Below are 20,721 nucleotides of genomic sequence, written 5' to 3' on the forward strand. Positions count from 1 at the left end.
CCAAGTTGTCTGCAATCATTCGCGTGTCCTTGAAGTCGCAGAAAGGTGAATCGCAGTAGCAGACGAATCCTGACTTTATATGTCCACGTAGCGAAGGACGGAGAGGAGGCAATAAGCAGGCCTTCTGTACCTAGGTGGCGTTGGCACAGCACGCGGGTATGGGGGGAGGAAGGGTGGAGAGAGGTTTCCTCCGAGGCTTCACACATCCGTCAGACGGTCACGATTGTCCAACCCGAGGGTTCTAATGCTTACGCATTAAAAAGCGTGTGACAGCCGTTTTCATGGGATCACGGGAGGGAACGATGCTATTTGGGAGGGGGGGGGGCGTATCATGGCGGGGAAGTTCTGTTTTTTTAAGAGTTTCGAAGTGCCCACTACTGACTAAATCCCGTGTCTTCGAAACCCTACGTAATTTCTGTTATTGGAATCTACCCGTCTCAGACTGTATGCTCCTGAAATATTTATTTCTTTATATGCGACGCCGGGATAGTATAATCAGACTAATTAATAGTTTCTAAAAGTATGACGCCATACAGTGCGCAATCTGATATGCGCCTGACAAGCCGACAACTCCCCGAAGGTCGACTTCCATTTCCCCACCACAGCTGCTGCGTTGGGCGACGAACGGAGACGCTCGCGCTGTTGCTGGGACGCAGGGTTCCCAGTTCAAAATCATAGAAAGTAGCTAATTTCCCGTGTATGTGGCCAAGAGACAACTTCAGAAAATCCCAAACTGCTTAGCGCCGCTTTGAACTGTGGGAGCTTACTAATACGAAAGAAACGGGTGGCCTCCAAGCTGCTTCGATGTCTCCCCTACCGTTCCATTGTCCACGACGTGCCAAGGTCAGCGAAAGAGAAACGTGAAGGATTAGTCAGCGTTCGCCACTCAGCAAGCGCCCAGCTGGCGCTTGCTGAGTGGTGCTTGAGTGCGCTTGAGTGGCGCTTGCCCAGTGGCGTGCGCAGAGAGCACTGGGATTTTCTCATGTCGTCTATTGGGTAGACATGGAATGAGCTGAGTTGCTCCAAGATCACCGTATACCACGAACAGACATGTAAAGTAATTAATTACAAGTAATTGAATTACTGTAATTAATTACTTCCGAAATTATATTAGGTTTATGTAATTGTAACTGTAATTGAATTACTTTTACAAGTAACGCGTAACGCATTTTGAATTACTTTCGGAATTACTTTGAACGCTATCTTTGAATGCCCAATGTTTAAAGTTTGGATCAGTTCCACACCGTTTTTTTTTTTGTTCTTTTTTTTCTCACAGTGATTACCCAAAGATTCGATTCAGATTGGTACATTTTTCGGTGCAGATTTTTTTACATTTGAATGTGGAAGGAGAAAAACTCTTGCGCCGTGGGAAAAGGAGTACGAATTGTGGGTATCGACACGCACTTCAGGGTCGTTAGAGTGCTTGAAAGATCTTCCTTGTGTGCTCGAGGTGTTTATGAAGTACAATGTTGGGCTGCCCAGCAGTGCACCAGTGGAGCGTCTGTTTCCGGTTGGTGGTCTTGTTATGACAAGGAGACGTGGCAGCATTAGAGACAAGAACTTTGAGAATAATTTACTCTTGAAAGCCAATGGACGTTACAAGCTGCACTCATGATCTGCACTTTGTTCACATGCCTGAAGGAAGAAAGCCTTTTGACTGTGATGTTCCGTGTTTCTTTAACATGGTAAGAGATTTGTCCTTGTGTAAGACTTCTCTAACTTGTTTTTCTACCACAAGCACAACTACCACCATCTTTCAGAACATGTGCAATAAATGTGTACATCAAATCTTGCAGTTTGCACGTCGTTTGCCCGTTGCAGTCAACTCTGTGAACGCAATTCAGTGTAATGCAATTACTTTTTTCAGTAATTGTAATCGTAATTCAATTCATTTGGAAAAGTAATTTTTACAGGTCTGACCACGAATATGCAGGACTGCCATTGGCACTACACACGCAATGCGCATTGAACAGTAAGTAAAATCTTCGGTTCGAGTTCTTGAGGCGCGATGTTCTCAGAGAAAAAAAAAAGAAATAAAAAAGATCAGGTCGACCAAATATCCAACTGAGTAGCCACAGCCTAACTGAAGATAAAGCTTATGATAATTCATATTATGATAAGCCGCGCCTTTACGTCGCGAGACAACGTGCTTATCGTGAGCGACACTGCAACGCAGTGCATTCGCGCGGTGCATTCGTGATCACAATGAAAGCATGACACTGTGGGGTGAATTACTTCTCATGGTGCATCTTACTGGCCTGATTAACAGTTTTATAGAAAGAAAATAGGATGTTAAAAATGACTTCTGTGAGCCTTTCCGTAGTTCTGCAACACTTCATGTGTCAGGCAACTTACGCATGTCGTGTAATTACGGTGAGAGCGGAACACGGACAAAGGAGGAAATCAGTAATTTATCCAGATCCCCCTACACCTAACTACCTACATAACTTTATTTTTACCTGTGCGCTCCTCACAACACAGCAGAACACTTTCTCCCGTGGACGTCCGAAACAGATCCCAAGGTCCATATCCGGAAATCTATATCCGTCGGATATCTCTGGGAGCCTCATACATGGACGTCCCAGGATCTGTATCCACAGGATGTCCGGTAACGGCTGTTTCAGGAATTGTCCGAATTAGATCCCCATCGGGGTGTTACACGGATCATTTATTGCGCGCGCGAGAGAAACGTGTGGTGACAGCGCCTCCTTTATTACTAGAGTAATAAAGGAGGCGCTGGTGGTGATGTAGCACTGCGAAGTTTGACTTTCGATGTACCAGTTGAATTTCTCTAACCAAAACCAGTAAGAAACACAGAGTTGTCTCGATAGCGAGTTAATACTCCGAACAATTTCTCACTTCGTTGTTGTATGCGTGCATAATCGAATTAAACTTAGACAACTCACCCATCATATTGATTCACATGCGAGAAGGTATCTGAAAAATGGGAGGCTTGCGAGACAAGCAGTATATAGTATACAGGGTGTCCCAGAAAACGTGTCATTTAATTATAATAAAAAAACTACACCACCTAGAGTCATGCGGTCAATGGCATTTGTTCTTACTGGGTTTTTGCCACCTCCACATGTGAATATCGTGTAACATAAGTTTAATTATGTAAATTTTTGCGAGCTTAAGTCGGAAATTTGCCTAGTAAAGGTTACTTTTTTACCCCACCAATGTGAAGAGCGTGTCTAATTTAGTCAAATTAATGATAATTGACAAGGGTATTCAGGAGCTATCCCATCGGAAAAAATAGCCGAACATCATGCTCTACGGAGGTCGCACAGAATAGCGCACGATGAATTTTTCAGCGCAATCTTTGTCAGTCCGACGAAAGGAGGTTGGAAACCCAGCCCTCCCCGACATCGTAGAAAGAGATAAAACAGGAACGGCTTATCACGTCCGACTTTCGCTGGGATAATGCTTTCCCTGTCCCAATTTTAGGAACTGTTTCTTTTTCTACTATCACTCTGTGGGCTGGCTTCGAAACCTCCTTTCGTCGCACTGAGAGCGATTGCGCTCAAAAAGTCATCGCGCGCTATGGTCCGGTGCTCCGAAAAACATGATATTCGGCTATTTTTTTTCGATGGGATAGCTCGTGAATATCACTGTGAATTATCATGAATTTGAGTGAATTCGGCACGCGCTTTCTTCAAGAAACGGGCCCCACGGAAAGACCACTCTAGCGCACCTCTCATCTACTAGTGTGCCTCCGTCCCATCAGTATCGGTCATCTGGCCTTAGCCTCCCGTTGAAATCGTCAACTCCCCTCTCCTCCTTTCTTTCTTTTTCTTTATTTTTGCTATTGTCGTGACGATGCCCACTTGAGTGCGGCCAACAACGGCAAGCTACTTCGCCCCCCCCCCCCCCCCGTTAAAAAAAGGAAGAAGAAATGGAAGAACTAATGGATCCACTGTCCATATAGAGACTGGTTATTTTCTAAGGACCGAAAATTCGTTACAGCAATTTTTTCTCGTACAAAGCTATTCTACCTACGTTTATTAAGTTTATCTACAGAAGTCAACAGCCAAGCATCAAGTGTGCAATGACGTCTCACACGTAGCAACGCTATACTATACTTCTCATACAAATAGTTCCTGGTGATATTTTATCATTTCTGGCATATCTACTATCTACCTTGGCGTACCAAGGGTACAGTAGCATCTATATACAGAGCAGACTGCCTGCACATGACACGTCGTCTGCGAAACCGCGTGTGCCCTGCCTACCTGTTTTGTGTACGTCGTTGCTAGGAGCCGCCGGCGTTTTCATTCTATTGGTGAATCGCAAGGCGGAAGTAACGTTTTTGACTTCCTTCTCACTAACGTTACACGCATGCTTGTTTTGTTTACATTTTTTCCCTTGCCACATGCTTACCTCCAGCGATGTGAGTAGCGAGAAATTTCGTACCCTGTTTCATATATGGTCAAAGCATATTTCGTAAGAGCTGTTGGACTTTTTGTTAACTGATGCAGAAAATGTTCTTGTGTTGTGTCGTCATCGTTTAAAACAAGTACGGTATCGGTTTTGTAAGCCTAAAAGCGTCCCTCGTATTTAGGTCGGCTGAGGCGTCCCAACGCCCAGGTGATGCCAGATTTGACATTCGGTGATGCGTTCTATCGAAATGGGTTCCACCAAGGATGATTCCGGAAACTGCATGGTGCTTCGAAGTGGCTACGAGAAGCGTTTTGTGGAAGAGACGGAACAGACGACAGATTTGAGCAGAAGGGCAACGTCGTCGAGGTGCATTTCCATGTTTTGGATTTCTGTCACATGTGTTAACAAAAATAAGCGTCACAAGACAAATGTACCAAGAAACACGATATTTTACTTACTTTAGCTGCGCTGCTTTTTAAATACAATTTTGAATTAGACGCTGCGTATCTCTGAGGTGGTGCGGTACTGATAAAAAAAATTTCCGTTACTTCTGCCTTCTGCATTGCTGGAACGCGCGTTCTCGTTTTGTAACAATTCAAGCTATTTTTGTAACCGTTTCGTAAGTAAAGCGTGTGCAACCTTGCTCACCTTATTTACATATCCCATGTTTAGAATACGGTTTTGCTTCTGATACATTCGCGCAAAAAGGTTTGTTCTTGAGTACGACTTCGTGATACGAAAACTTTTGAAAGTTCCTAATCCTGCTAACACGTTCTTTCAGGTTGTCTGGAAAACTTTCCTCACGTTATATCAGTGGAGTTACGCACCTTTTCGATCAGCATGAGCTGGACCGTCGATATGATGGGCGTCTCTCGCAGTTTACGCCGGATTTGACTTCAACGCCTTTACGTTTTGCATCTGAGACAAACTTTCTTTCGCGTGAGAGCTGTTCTGCGGCGTTTGGGGTGAGTATGTCGCACGCTTGTGCTGAAATTATGTGAAATGACAAGTGCGAGTTCGAAATACCGGTCGGTACTAAGCTTTCGCAGCGGGCCGAGTATGTTGCAGTCATGTTGTACCAACGGTTTCCGCACCAATTAACACTGCAGCGGTGCTACCGTACATACAACATGTCAGTTGCTTGCATCGAGCCCAGGTATACTCATGGCACCACTTTTATAGACAGCAAAGCCTGTGCTCACTTTTGACAGTGCAGGTCCCGACAAAAGTTTACGGAATACGCGAGCGGTGTATTTTCTCCACGGTTTGACACCCTGTAGCTGAGTGGAAATGGGCTCGTTTATTTGTTCAGAAGGCTGAGCGAGTATGCTGGTAGCGACACACGTTGGTAGTTTCGGTATGGCATGGATGTGCTTGAAATGAGGCTTGAATTGCTGTCGCTGCCGGCACACTACCCCCCAACTCTGAACGAGTGAACAAGCCCGCTTGCCGATAAGGTGTCGCACCGAGGAGAAAATACACCGCTCACGTGTTCTGTAAAACTTTGTCAGGGCCTGTAAAACACGTTTCCCATGAGAGGTTTTTCGTATAAACACTGAGACAACATTTTCCTATGCTCCAACTGCTAGAAGGCCCTGGATGAAATCGATGCTTGCCCTCCATGAGTGTCCCATACATGTGACGTTACAGATACGTGTGTCAACAGAAATGTGCACACTCCACTTTGCTGTCTTCTCGTTGCTATTCCGTCATGAGTGTGGTGGGACAGAAAAAAACCTTGATGGCACGTTTCAACTCCAGTTTTGTTCCCCCTTTTGCGTGACGATTTTGCCTTTCACAGTTACTTGGTATTCTGATGGTGTGCATCTTGATAAACAAAATTTTGCAAAGAGCAATGATGACTAGAACTTTGTGCAGAGTTCGCCTTTAAAGAATCATCACAGGAAGGGCTATAACAAACAAAACAAGTTGCCGAGACACGCAAACGAAACGGAGCTGCATAAAAGACGAGGCTCGCACGTGGACTCTTGGAAATGTGCGATGTTGCAAAGCTGTCTTCTACCTCTTTCAAGTAGTGCTGTGCGAATAGTCATTTTCCAGCTGAAGTAAATGCTGTAGAAGCAGTTTTCCTCGCGTGGAATCACTTCTCGCATTTCATTTCGAAATTTCGAAGTTCCCACAAATAACTACGGTGATATTATGCAGAAAGCGTTTGGCGCTAAGTTACGATTCCCTCGATTCTTTCTGATCTGTAGATTGCCAGTAGCTTTAGCTAGATGTAGGAAACTGTTTTAATCCACAAGACCTAATAAAAGAAATAGAAAGTAATTACCATTTTATTACTACAGCTGGTCGACTTCCATTTTCCGCGGTGCACTTGCTAATCGCATATCACTGGATATGACAATGTATAAGCAACGTAGGAGCTACAGCTACTACGTTTTCTTTTTTTCTGGCTAGTCGCTTGCATCACAAGATTGTTGGCTGCTTATTCAAACACCACTCTCTCGCACCCGAGGTACGGCACACCTCGAGGCCGTCCCCAGATACATGCGGGGCATCTGATGCTACACTCGGCTTGAAATACTTAACCAGCGACATCTCGACCAAACTGTTTGCTGCCCTGAGCGATAACGGTCGAGGACTAAACAAATGTGAAGTACTAGCCAATTTCCACACGACCTGTGCTTAGGGTTGCCACCTTTCGTAGTGAAAAATACTGGCTGAGGGAGAGGAGGTGGAATAGAGGGAAAGAGGAAATGTTTGCGGGAAAGGGAAAGTGGGTGAGGGGTGGAGAGTATACAGAGAGAGAGAACAATGATAATAATAATGAATAACTAAGAAAACGACTGGTGACTCTGGAGTGGGCCTGTGCTCCAGATTTATTCAAGCTGTAGTGGAATGTTGAAAGGAAAACCCCGTAAAAGCCCCTATGAAGGGTGTTGAGCCACAAATACCGGCAAAAGGCTGCCGATATCACCTTCCTACTGGCAACCGGCAGAGCGAGCAATAACCGGCCGTGCCGGTATAATACCGGCCTGGTGGCAACCCTACCTGTGCTACCCTCGCACAGGTTTCCTAAACGTCGCAGACTCATTAGATGCAGACGTTCAGTAGATTTCTTCAAACAACAATGCACAGATTCAGAGTATGGCTTTTACTCTCTTGTGTCACGCTAGTTCTTGTGACCTGATTCACTGTCTTTTGCACGTGATTCATGCATACAAAATTGTTGTTTTTGTGGTCAGCACAAAATGTGGAGAGATGGGGAGTATGATACATGTATTTTAATTTCATTGGGTTTAGAGTATTCTGAACACCGGCGAAAGTGCACGATCCAGTGTGACGAACAAGAGGGTGCACTTTGAACTCAATGGTTCCTCCTGCAAGACAGAACAAAATGATGTTGCTTCTGTACGCTCCTATTCCTTGCAAGGGGAGGTGAAAAGGTTAGTCATATTCCTTTCTACATGTTTCGCTTAAACTGTGTTTTGCAACCATTAAAATTGCTAAAACCCCCAGTGTTGGGTGAAAAGAACTGAATACCTACACTGTATAGAGCCTGAAGTTTTTTGGGAAATATTTTTTTCTAAATTCGGGAGGCGAAAATCGGTTAAATGTCCTCTAAATTCATGCGAATTTGGGTGAAAAAATAAAACTTCCGGTTTGCTAAATTTGGGGAGAAATCGGGCTCAATTACTCAAACTAACTGTACTGGTTTGGTACAAACAGTGATGTAACTGCATTTGCTGCCAAACGGGCTAATGTGCATTCCTACGGACGTCTCTGTGAGGGCAATTTGCTGGGTGAAAGTCTGGTTTCACCCTGAAGAGGCAACCTACAATTTGGGATGAAAATTCGGGGAAGATTCGGGTTAAACCTAAAACTTCAGGCTCTACGTATACGTATGAAAGACTGTTATTTGTAGATAACGTGTGATACGAGAACCAATAGATACGGCAGAGGCACTCGCACCTGATGTCAGAGCGCAGTGCAGAAATGTGTTCAGCGACTTGTATATCACTAGCTACGACATGTAGAATTTTTTTTTTTTTAATTTTCTGGGATAGAGTACAATGCGCACATGATGCAGTCAATCACATCTGTCGAAGTATTACACGCCTTTAATGTGCATTTGATCTGCATGATCCGCCCTCTTAAAGCAAATGATGATGTGTTAAGATGCTAGCAACTTAGTGTTGATATGTAGTACAAAGAGAATCATGGCTGATTTGACACTTTCTCAGGGTTCATCCGTATCTGGTCGGCTACTTGTCTGCTATGTTGACATTCGCGACCGATCCGCTCCTGCTCGAGTGCTATCAGCATCTGACTGCCACACCGCAATTGTTATTCGCGCTTTATCTGTATCTGCAAGCAGTATGCGGATAGTCTAGGGCTTCAGTCCCAACTACCCTATAATTAGAGCCTGAAGTTTTAGGGTTTTACCCGATTCTTCCCCGAATTCGCACCCCGAATTGAAGGTTGCCTCTTTAGGGTGAAACCCGATTTTTACCCGGCAAATTGCCCTCACTGGGATGCCTGTAGGAATGCACTAACTTACTTGTTTGGCAGCAAATGCAGTCACATCACCGTTTGTACCACATCACTATAGTTAGTTTGGGTAACTGAGCCCGATTTCTCCCCGAATTTAGCATATTGGGAGTTTTTTCACACGAATTCACATGAATTTAGTGCACGTGTTTATTCACCCGATTTTTACCCTCCGAATTTAGAAAAAAATATTTCCCGAAAACTTCAGGCTCTACGTATAATTAGGGAGTGACTTTTTCGGGTTAAATGCCTTTCTCAGATTCGGGGGGTAAAAATCGGGCGCTATTTTTAAATCTGTAATTTGGGGAGAAATCGGGCGATAATTGTGCCTTTGGGTGTTATCAGGTCTTTTTGTTTCTCCTCTTGTCTATTAAGTCCTTTCCTGATCTCTCTCTTTTTTTTTGTGTGTGTGTGTGTGTGTTTTTTTCTGTTCTTTTTTTTTTGCGAGATCGTGACTTTCCAACGGTAATCCTCGAAGGAATAGACAGTGTTGAGACACATGGGTGTAGTGCTGGTAACGTAAGTGACCCATTCCTACATGTGTTACACGTGGCGACCTTTGTTCGTCTTCAGTGGAAACGTCACTTGAGGATTTCATAGTGACTGGAATTCGGGAAGAAATCGGGTTTAACCCGAATTAGTCTGAGGTGAGTTTCAGGGGGGGGGGGGGATAACTGGGCGACGTCGAGTTTAACCCGCAAAAATCACTACCTACGTATAATGTTTTGTGGAAATTCAAGGTGCCGTAGAGAAGTCTTGTACGGAAGGTTGACTTCAGACGACCGCGGGAAGCAGGCATACAGTCAAGCCGTAGTGTGCAGCAAATGTGCTCTGGCAAAGGTTGAGGTTCATTATGTGGTTTTTCTCCCCCTTCCAGAAATGGTACAAGCTGGAATGGGTACATAGGATCCCAGCAGCTATCCTCAGAGCAGCTTCTCACTCCATTTACAAAATTGAGACCAGAAGCTTCCAAGAAACAGGACATGTTTTCATCTGACGAGGAAGATGTAACCGCCGACACCACAGGTGAAGATGGCAAGCGTTTAGTAAAAGGTTTCACAACCTGCTGTCGGTCGTGCTACAGAGGTATGCTACGGCTTCAGCATTTAGGCTGACCTCCGCGAGCACAGTGACAAACAAAAGTTTCAGTATGGTCGGAGGAACTGCGTGATACCAGCCAGTTTGGGTTGCCATTCAGCTTCCGTTAAAGCCAAACTCTGCTAGTGGGTCTGTGTTTGGTGAAAGGATGGCTAAGTAGCAAGCGAGCTGGTCATAAGTAAGGCCCCTGGTTTTCTGCTGCGGCAAATTCACAATTCTGCAGCACAGTCTTTTAAATTCTGCGATTTTCTGCAGCAAGCAGTCAAGGGCTGCTTGAAACGGGAAACACTTTATTTTCTCGGTTATTGTGGGAACGAAAAATATTTTATAAAACAGATTCAAAGCACTGTTGCGGCTCAGCATTACATACGTCACATTTTGTGTTCTCCTCTGACAACGACAAAGGTCTGTCACCTGCAATCTTTATACCTACTGAAAAATCTTTCAGCATCTACGGAGCTTATAGGAACTTTACAGGAAGATTATAATGGAGCTTACAATACATGCCCTGTGGAAGTTATATCTTTAGGACATCCTTTTTGTTTCTGGGCTGTAGGCATAATATAAGTGTCTCTAAATTGCTACTCCCAGACATCAAATCGAAATTCCCCACTTCTACCACTAAGATGCACACCAGAGGGACGCCACCCCTTCCCCAGGCGAAGTATGAGCAATAAACTTGGGCTAACATTATCTTAAGGTAAACTACGATCTACCTGTGTTGGTCCTGCAGCATGGGCAATTTCGTAGAGCATGCTTCACCTCATGCAGGGAAGCGTCAGGTGAAGCCCACTTTTGGGAGGTGTCGTTCATATTCAGCGAATATTCGGAAATCCGAATATTGGGTATTTGATTCGCAAATGAAATACTTAGAGTACGAAAGGAAAGTTAGGTAGCAAGCGAGCAGGTGGTGACGATCCAGGACTTGAAAACCCGAGACGAGGTAGGGACGATAATAGACAAACAGAGTCTCCACACACAACTTCTCCAATGTCTCCAACACACAACAACAATGTCTCCATGTCACAAACAATGTCTCCATGTTTGTCTGTTATTGTCCCTACCTCGTCTCGGGTTTTCAAGTCATGGTACCTCGAGTGCTTGATATTTGATTCAAATTTATGAACTGGAATATCCACACACTCCTAAAGATAAGAGATTCCGTGAAATTCTGTGCGAAACTAAGGATTCCGCGATATTTTGCAGAATCACAGAAAACCCGAGCCTTAGTGATAAGTATCTATAACAGCATAACCCCCCAGCACAGCAGCGCGGTCACAATTTAGTGGATTGCTGTCGAATCCTGAACATTCGTGTGAGGCCTACAGTTTGGTCAAATTCCGGTTTAGTATCGTAAATTTGCTGACCTTGAGTTGAACACCGCTGTTCACCGTGCTACTTCATGCACAACCAAAACACGCATCTTGAACACATTTTTTCAGTTTCGATTTGTGGTAGTCACTGTAATAGAATCATGGTCGCGTGTGATGGCGGCGATAATCGAGGAGTGGGACGTGACGATATTTCACGTTAAAATTTCCCTCTAGGATGAATCAGATATCCATATTTTTCTTTGTGACTTTAATTGATATTCAAAATTCCAATATTTTCGTACCTCTGCTACACCTCGTCGTTCTCATGTTTGTCAAGTCAAGCGTCATGTGAAATTGAAGAAGACAATTCAAATTCAGTACACAGTGTCTGTAGGATGTTTGTGCAGCGTGTCTACCAACCTGGAAAGCAGGGAATTATCAGGGATTTTTGATGTGATTGGAAAAGTGTGGGGATTATCGGGGAATTTGCCAAAGAGGCAGTTGAAGTTGGGGAAAATCGCAGACAAGTGCTCTCACGATGCGCAGTGAATCGCGAGTGCTGATGAGTAGTTCAGCGGCCCTGCCCCTGCAACGTTGCTGATAGTACCAGTTCTCCAATACGACAAGCTCAGAGGCAGCAAAGTAGGGCAGCTTTACTAATTTCTCAATAAATTATCTGTTTTATGAAGGATCTGGGGTATCAAAAGGTACTAAAAGCAGGCACCAAGTTCCCTTTTGTTTTGGTTAGGGAATTCGCTTGAAATAGTCAGGGAATTTGAAGACTTCAGCTTAGTAGACACCCTGCCGTGTTCGATTTAATTTGGAAATTTCGCTATTCGTACAGCTCTATGCACAGTTCCCACTCACTCACTGGTGCTCACTTTGTGCAGGGGTTTCAAGTGAGAGTAATGCGAGTTGTCGACCAGTGTACATAATCAGGGATGCAGCATCATTTGCGAGGTTGTCTAGCAGGGAGCATGCTGCCGGGACACGCCGGGACACGGGATCTGGCAGGACGTCATCGGAACATGCCCGTTCGTGGCAGGTGGCCCCTTCCACTTCAAATTCTAGTATGTCCTGCCCTTACCTTGATCTTTTACAGTTGATTTCAGGCATTAACTGTATTTTGTGCGCTAATGTAATAATCTAGACAAGGGAATCTCAAACTTTCTGAGGTCAAGGAGCCCGTATAGCTTTTTTATATTTAATTTTTTTGGTATAGCGAAGGAGCTTGCAATACTTTTCAACAAGTTTGTCGGTAACTGTTTCACAAATCGAAAGTAGTAACCATTTATTGTCTTTTTTTTTGTTACAGTCACAACTGTTGTGTCTGCAGTGTCCTTCTTTGTGTGGGGTACGGTCTATAAATTCATTTGCTCTGTTCTGCTTTTTGATGCTTGGCTGCTTTCAAGGTACGTGAACGTTGTCTTTTATTTTCTGCCATATTGAATGTTGCTGTTTGAGACTTCTGGAATTCTTGAACGCTGTTTGCCTCTTAAAAATGTCATTTCAGAAAATGTTACTTTTCATGAAGAATTCGTGGTGGTGTAGTCCACACGTGTCGGTGAACCAGGGACTGACTCTGACTCTGATTCAGACATGAATGAAAACCCAATTTTTTTTTTTTTTTCAGATATTTTGTTCTTATGTTGCTATGAAATGAGGTGACATTTGGCATGGCTCGAAACCCTGTTTCGTTCGCCAAGCTGTCCATCAGGAGTAACTGCGCGAAATATTTTCTCTGTACGGTGTATAGACACTGCGCAATCAGATTTACAAAAACAGCCTGAAAAAGCAGCCGCGGCTGGCCCGATCCTCGTGTGATATGTGCATGGCCCCGTGCCTTCCTTTTTTTGTTCAGTTCTCCTTGGCTTATACTTACTTCAACTGCAACAGCCTGCATCGCAGGCCACATGCCAGGGGAATACACCATGTCGCGATGTGCCATCCTCCCTCCCTCATCGTCGTATCCGTGGTGTGTGGCAGAATTTTTGAGTTTTTAAAAGGTGTGCTGAACAGAGGTCTCACGTGCACCTGTCATCTAAAAAAAAGGCGCGGGTCACTTCAGTACTCCTTTAAAGAGACTGCCTGAATCTGTCAATTGAATTTGAGCTGTATTTGAGTGTATGTGTTATAATGTACAAAATTCCATGTTTTTTATTCCAATGTCTTCTTTTCCTTCCCCTGTTCTCGTCCTGTTGAACCTCTACAAGTGTCACATGCAAAATTTCATCCAGCAGAGTGTCGTAGTACAAAATTGGAAATTTTCAATGTACGAGGTGGTCAAACCGGGACTTCAAACCGGGAGTTCGACTGGTGCATTTCATATACGAGTGAGCATGTGCGTGCAAATTCCTGTCGAAAGCAATGGAGAAGTGATTCTCCATCTCCGAAGTCTGGGCCTCTGGGCCACCGAAAGCCAGCCGGCAACGACGGATCAAAATTTGAAAGTTTATCTCGGTAATTAATAAAGCCAATTGTTTACGCTGAGTGCTGAGTACGATGCCAATAGCACAAATACGAGGGGTGTTCAAGTCAAACCGGGTCTTCTCACTTTTTGCAAAAGTAAAATGGACTTACAGGTGAGAAATTAGTCTTATTTTTCGACGGAATCTTCAGCTGGCACTAATGCACTTGTCCCAGCGTTTCACAAGGGCTTGGATGCCAGCAGCGTAGGAATCCTTACCGGCGCGTAGCAGCCATGATCAGACCACATTCTTGACCTTGTTGTCGCAGCTGAAGTGGCGGCCCCCAAGGAACGCGTTCAGTGGCCCGAAGAGATGGAAATCGCTGGGGGCGAAGTCTGGACTGTAAAGGGGATGTGGCAGCAACTCCCAGCCAAGTTCCTGTAAGGTGTGTGTCGTTAGATGCGCGGGATGCGGGCGTGCATTGTCCTGTAGGAGGAGGACTCCTTTGGTGATGAGGCCCTGCTGCTTTTGCTTCAGCGCCTTATGCACATCCCTGAGAACCTGGCAGTAATATGCACTATTGATGGTGGTACAACTGGGCAGAAAATCAACATGAACAACGCCAGCCTTGTCCCAGGAAACCGTGGCCATGACCTTACCTGCAGACGGGGTGCTTGGGAGCTTGCGAGCCCAGATGCTTCCACTGTTTTGATGTGCGTTTAGACTCAGGAGTGAAATGGTGCACCCACGTTTCACCACACGTGATGGTCCGACTAAGGAACGGCTGTCCTTCAGTGTCGAAACTGTACTCTTGGGAGATTTCCAGTCTTCTCTGCCAGTCAAACACGGAGAGCTGCCTCCGGACCCAACTGGCACTAACTTTCCGAAACTGGAGGTGTTTGTGAATGATAGTGTTCAACGTTCCCACAGAAAGGTCCGTCTTTCGAGCCAGTTCGAGACATGTTATCTGTCGGTCCTTAAGGTCAGGCGCTCCACAAGTTGGATGTTTTCAGGAAGTCTGACACTGGGCTCTGAGCCGCCCCGACCGGGATCGTCCTGCACTGATATGCGACCGTCTCGGAACTGTTTGCACCACTCAAACGCTTTGCTGCGGCTAAGTGTAACGTGGCCATACTGAGCCCGAAGTCTTCTGTGAATTTCAAATGACTTTACGCCTTCATTCACAAGAAACTTAATGTCAATTCACTGTTCAATGTGCGCACTCACCTCGTTGTAGGCAATCTTGTCCAGCATGTGCCTTCTGTTTTGCACAAGCTTTGGACCACTACGTGTTGAACGCGAAGGCCTGTCGTGTGTGAAAATGATGAAAAAGAAGTAGCGCGAGCCATTTGTACACTCAGGAGACAGAAAGTCCCTGAGTGTACAAATGGTGTGGTGGTGGTGTGGTCCCTGGTGTTTGACTTGAACACCCCTCATATCTATGATACATTGTGAAAAATTACACCCCTCACTTAGTTTACTTAACTGCAATGGAAACACAATTACACAATATGATCACTCAACAATAATAAGAAAAAAATCACAAAGTTGAAATCGCTTGGTGTCGAAAAGCGTCGTGATGGTTGGTGTTGAGGACTTTCATTCCAACATTTTGCCAGCAGCTTTGCAATGCTTGGCCATCTTCGTAATGATCCAGGCACTCGCGCTGTCAGCAGGTTCCCAAGAGCTGATAGTGAAACGTAAACAATTTTGAGGTATCCTAACTTGGTCTCGAAAACTCTTCGAGATATGAGGTGACAAATGCACGGCAAGTATAGGACATAAACCACGGAGTAAGAAGACTAGGAGATGACACTGCCCATAGAAGCAAGCGCCGGCGCGCGACCAGAGACTGTCACGTTGGGGAAGAGAAAAAAGGCAGTTGCTGACTTCACGCGATAGATGGCACGGCGGCACTGTCTTCCATTTTGCGCTTTTACATGGAAGGCTATGGGGGAAAACAGTGCTTTTCGCGAGTCGTACATCAGCCTCTACGGATGATGACAAACTATCGAACGTGAACAATGTTTGTCTTGGCAATAAATATCATGCTTGTCAACTACATAACGCTTCTTATTTAGCGAAACCAACGGAAAACAATTTCATTCTTTTGCCTCTCGGTTCTGTTGAGCAGACGACAGGAGCACGGTGATCGCATAAGCGTTTCATCTTCTTCTTCTTTCCTAGCGTTTAATTCACGTGCTTTCACGTGTTTTAGTCACGCCGCCTGACAAGCGACAGTATCACGTGACCGTATGCTTCGGAAATTCTGCGTCCTCGTGCAACAGATGGCAGTGCGGACCGGGCCGCCGAGCGCGCGCTCCTCGTACATTCTCTGGTCGCGGGAGAGAGTGAAGTTTCATCTCCTAGTCTTCTTACTCCGTGACATAAACCAACGCAACGCAAGAAACCTTCAACTTTATTTCGAGGTGTCTGAGTTTGAGCTAACGAGGTTCTGGTGTTCAAAAGTTACCGTTGCTATTACACGTAATCGGCATTTATGGATTCACTTTTCTACTCCTGACATCACTCAACAACAGGCTGTTGTTAAAAAATGTACATAAAATTAGTAGTTACATTTAGTGAAGAATTCAAACACCATTAAATTTCCAAAATCACTCCCTTTCCTGGACTTTTCGTCATTCTGGGAAGCTTTTGTCTGCTAAAACGTTTGCAGACTATGCACCCAGATGTGCATAGTGCCATCAAACGTGCAAAGTGTCAACCTCTCAGATGGTACATTGGATCTGCCTGTGTGGTGGCGGCACATCAGTTGTTCACATCCGTTCACATCCCTGTATAGCAGCGGTATAAGTTCGTGTGGAGCCCTTCAGTTATGCCTTTGAAGTCGGACAGTGATGCGTACGCAGCCTTACTGTAAGCTTTTGTTGCTTGTCAACAACAACAACAACAACTTAATTTTAATGATGATGATTGGGGGTTTGACCATAGGCTATACCATAACTAGAGCCTGAAGTTTTAGGGTTTTACCCAATTCTTCCCCGAATTTGCACCCCGAATTGAAAGTTGCCTATTTAGGGTGAAACCCGATTTTTACCCAGCAAACTGCCCTCACTGGGACATCTGTAGGAAGGCACTAACTTAATTGTTTGGCAGCAAATGCGATTACATCACCGTTTGTACCAAACCGCTACGGTTAGTTTGAGTAGCTGAGCCCGATTTCTCCCCGAATTTAGCGTACTGGAAGTTTTTCCACCCGAATTCGCATGAATTTAGTGGACACGTTTATGTACCTGATTTTTACCCCCCGAATTACTAAAAAAATATTTCCCGAAAACTTCAGGCTGTAACCATAACACTTTCCTCGTGGAATGTGTCTGTAATTCTGTACGTGTACAGAGCGATTTTTGTTTGTCTTCTTTAAGGTTCACAGAGAAGCAGAGACGACGGCTTGGTCTTCTTTTACTTCTCTTCCTCCTGCCAGTCGTGTTCTGGCCATGTAGTAAGTATTACGACTGCTACCAATCAGTCACAGTCAGGGTGAAGGAGCGCCTGGCACGAGAGCGATGAACGATGAATGTGACGGACATTGGGGAGTATTTCGTCCACGCTTGATAGAACGCGAGACGATTTAATGTGGGAGGATCACCACAATGAGGGACAATGGCGACACGAGAGACAATTGTGATGTTCGACCCTGGAGAGATCGCCGTGATTATCTCGGAATAAATCGCGACGTTCGATTCTGGAGAGGTCGCTGTGAATACAGTCGAACGTCTATGTAAGGAATTTGTAAATGCTGGCTCTTTGTATCGTTAAATAGAGAAATGCGTAAAATGGAACGCGCCAAGAAAAACAAAGATGGCCCTCGCCACTACCTGCGCTGCGCGTACTGCACACCGCCATTTTTCATGGAACAGGTCCCAAGCTATGAAGGGCACAAAATATCCAGCTGTATTCATCACGTAATGCTAAGGAAATACGTAATTTATGCACAATATCGCTTGGAGAGTTCGTAACTTTCGTAACTCTGGATGACCTCTACTGCTTTCTCCTGCACACTCGCGTATCGAGGGTACATCGCCGTTGAATACTGAAAAGGACGAGAAATGTGTACATATCACGTAGGTGTTTGTGCCGATAGAACGTTGACCGGCGGCAGCGTCATGCCCATTTTACCATCGTCTGTGTCAGCGGCGGAAACAAAAATAAGTTAAAGAACAGCACAAAACCGCAACCTACTGTCATCGGCATCAGCAAAAGCAAATTAGACTTTGCGAGAGGCCAGCAATGTGCGTTTTCTTGTCCGAAAACAGCTGGGAAGAGTCCCGCGCGCCTGTTTCGAAACTGCGTCGGCTTACCGAAAATTACCGGCGTTGGCGGTGCACATGTCTACATGCTCCTTTTACAGTGTGCCTACAGCACGTGACAACCGCAGTAACCAACGAAAACGAGACGGGAAGGAAAGGTTTTTCCTCCTCCTCTTCTTTGCGGTGAAGGGGAAAGACACGTGCCGTACCTCCCGTCTTGTACACCTGGTCTTGTCTTGCAGAGTCTTCGCTGCTACGCGAACTTCTCTTTTCTAGGTTGTTGTTTTTCTTCTCCACTTTGTCCGAATGGCTCGATAAATCGTGCTTTTGTATAGCGATCTCACTCCTGCATCCTGTTCCCAGTTGAAAAATGTCTGCAATTCCAAATGGTTTATGAAACAATTCCCACTTGCAAACCATTTACATGCAAAGGGGTTCAAAGTGGTTTCAAGTAGAAATTGTTTCATAAACCACTTGTAATTGCAAACATTTTTCACCTGGGTTGTCCAGTTCTCTGGAGTTCCTGGGTGTCATTGGTGGAGCTACATTACTCGACCACGGACGGTGCCTACGGTGGTACTCTCATATTCAACTGTCGTATTCTGCGGAAAGATTTACGGAGTTCCAAGCCAGTTCTTTTAATGCTACATTTAATTTCGTTGCTTGATATAAACTATAAACTTAAATGAAAGTCAGTGTTTCAATTAGTATTACGCACGCAAAATTATTTCACAGAGCGCTACCGTATACAGTCGCCGTCCAATTTTTCGGACTCTGCGGGGATCGCGCAAAAGTCCGAGTAATCGAGCAGTCCGAAAAAATGAATTTTGCTTCAAAACAAACTTTACTAAGTACTAGTAGGCTGGAAAAATTTGGCGATGCTTTCCTAACGCGCTTCCAGCTCTGCCTGATAACATCAGCTTCTATTTCGCGAAGCGACATTTCGTCACTCTACACTGACAGAGGCACCGCCATCATCAAGTCCGCAAGTCAACTTCACCTAGCGCATGCGTGCTTTAAGTGAAGCTCGCTTTACAGCGCTGCCGCGCCACTTGCGGGCGGACAGCGCGTCCTTTTGAAGCAAGCCGTTGGCCAAAAACGAAGACGCGAAAGCGGACCTCTTCTACTCAGAGGGATGGGAAATGAACAATCATTGCCTATTTTTTTGCTTCAATATTTTCCTTCACCCCAAGAGAGAAATTTGCTGATTGGGCAAACAGAGTCCGAAATATCGAGCGATGGGGCTGCACGGCGTCCGAAATTTTGGACGTTCTTATATTTTAACTCTATGGGAGCCGCGGCCGTTCTGCGAACGAGTCCGAATAATCGAGCATGTTCGAAAAATCGGGGTCCGAAAAACCGGTCGGCGACTGTAGAAGAAAATGCAATGAAAATGGAACCGTCTTTGGCGGCAACAGATCAGGCAGCAGGAGAATCCTGTGCAAGCCTATCGTGCGCATCTGGATGTGGAACGGGTCCTGTCGTAACTTTGTGTACATGCATGCGCGGCATGAAGCATGTTGCTGCAGGTTTCAATAGTCATTTGCAGAATTGTAGCCTATAACAGTAATCCCAAATGTTCGTAAGGATGGGTTCACGAGGGATGCATCCCCAGGATAAGTCTGTGGATGGTGTAAACATCACAGTCATCAAAATGTGTGTCTACTCCGGTCCACAGGGGGGGACCAGAATCCCACCGCAGACTGTTCGCCTCTGACCCACAAACGGTCCCTGTGTTGGCAGGGGATTTGAGGACGGGGCAACGTCCTTTGACTGTGTTTCTTCTCGTTTCGACAGGCTGTTTTACAGCTCTGACCGCTGAAGCAGAGGGGATTCGAATAACCGTGTAATAAAAAAGAGGAATCACGTGCAGATCTTCACGAAACAAGGCAAAATAGGGAAAATTAGGGTTTTGCTATGCGCAAGTGGATCTCCAAATATGAATATACAATACCCACTAGAGTACTGCGTGGAAATGTGACCTTACTACACGATACCACAACAGATAAATTATGATTATGACAGGTTTTGCATATGCATATCACTTTGTTCCGTAAATAGCTTTTAGTATGTGTCCAGACTCGAGAAGTGACAGTTGTCTGTTTCCTTCACTGAAAACTCTGTGCAGTTTGAGTTCTTTCTTTTCAACGAAGTGGACATTTTATCATTCCGCAGCACGGCAACACTGCTCCTATGCAAAGGCGCCGACCGCGAAATATGTGTCGTCATCGACGATAGCGGCTTCTTTTTTTGATGTCGCTGGTGCAGTGGTTTCCTGCATTGCGGAATGTTTGAGATTAAATGTACTCCAGCGTACAAAATGTCATCTATACTGTTCGACCGTTGTGCAGAGAAGTCTGAAAGCACGCTGCCTTATAAGTGTTGAAGGCTGACTTATCTGCTCCCATCCCTCGTCCCGTGTGAATGCTCAGCGGGGACGGGGACTCCTCGGTCTACGTGACATCACCGCCATCCGTGGGCTTACCACGTTGATTGATGCGTCACTCGTGTGAACCCGTCCTAAGTCGCGCTATGTTTTTCGCCGGAACTGCTCCATGGCGTGGCATGGACTGAAACCCATCCGAGGTATACCTGATGCACAAGCTGAAGTAACGTCCACTGCGTACTGCCGAGGCTAGAAAGAATCCGGAATAGTTCTAATTGTAGCTTCGTAACGGAATCAAAGTTTTGAATTGCGACAGTAAGTGCGAAATTGACACAGCATGTGAAGTAATT

The 20,721-nt window shown here is 45.2% G+C and overlaps 1 protein-coding gene across 2 annotated transcripts in view; it reads left to right on the plus strand.

Annotated features, from left to right (window-relative positions):
• Nucleotides 1–4,312: 4,312 nt before the first annotated feature.
• LOC135391686 (SUN domain-containing protein 2-like) overlaps nt 4,313–20,721 on the plus strand; it is a 36,228-nt gene continuing 19,819 nt past the window's right edge. For both annotated transcript variants that reach the window (XM_064622025.1, XM_064622026.1), the window contains exons 1-8: nt 4,313–4,390; nt 4,562–4,746; nt 5,162–5,345; nt 7,648–7,790; nt 9,773–9,921; nt 12,197–12,376; nt 12,622–12,718; nt 17,101–17,177. In XM_064622025.1, the coding sequence (XP_064478095.1) occupies nt 4,613–4,746; nt 5,162–5,345; nt 7,648–7,790; nt 9,773–9,921; nt 12,197–12,376; nt 12,622–12,718; nt 17,101–17,177 (964 nt within the window). In that variant the 5' untranslated portion in view covers nt 4,313–4,390; nt 4,562–4,612. The remainder of the gene's footprint in view (nt 4,391–4,561; nt 4,747–5,161; nt 5,346–7,647; nt 7,791–9,772; nt 9,922–12,196; nt 12,377–12,621; nt 12,719–17,100; nt 17,178–20,721) is intronic.

This window comes from Ornithodoros turicata, chromosome 4 (genome assembly GCF_037126465.1).
Source record: "Ornithodoros turicata isolate Travis chromosome 4, ASM3712646v1, whole genome shotgun sequence".
Taxonomy (NCBI): Eukaryota; Metazoa; Arthropoda; class Arachnida; order Ixodida; family Argasidae; genus Ornithodoros; species Ornithodoros turicata.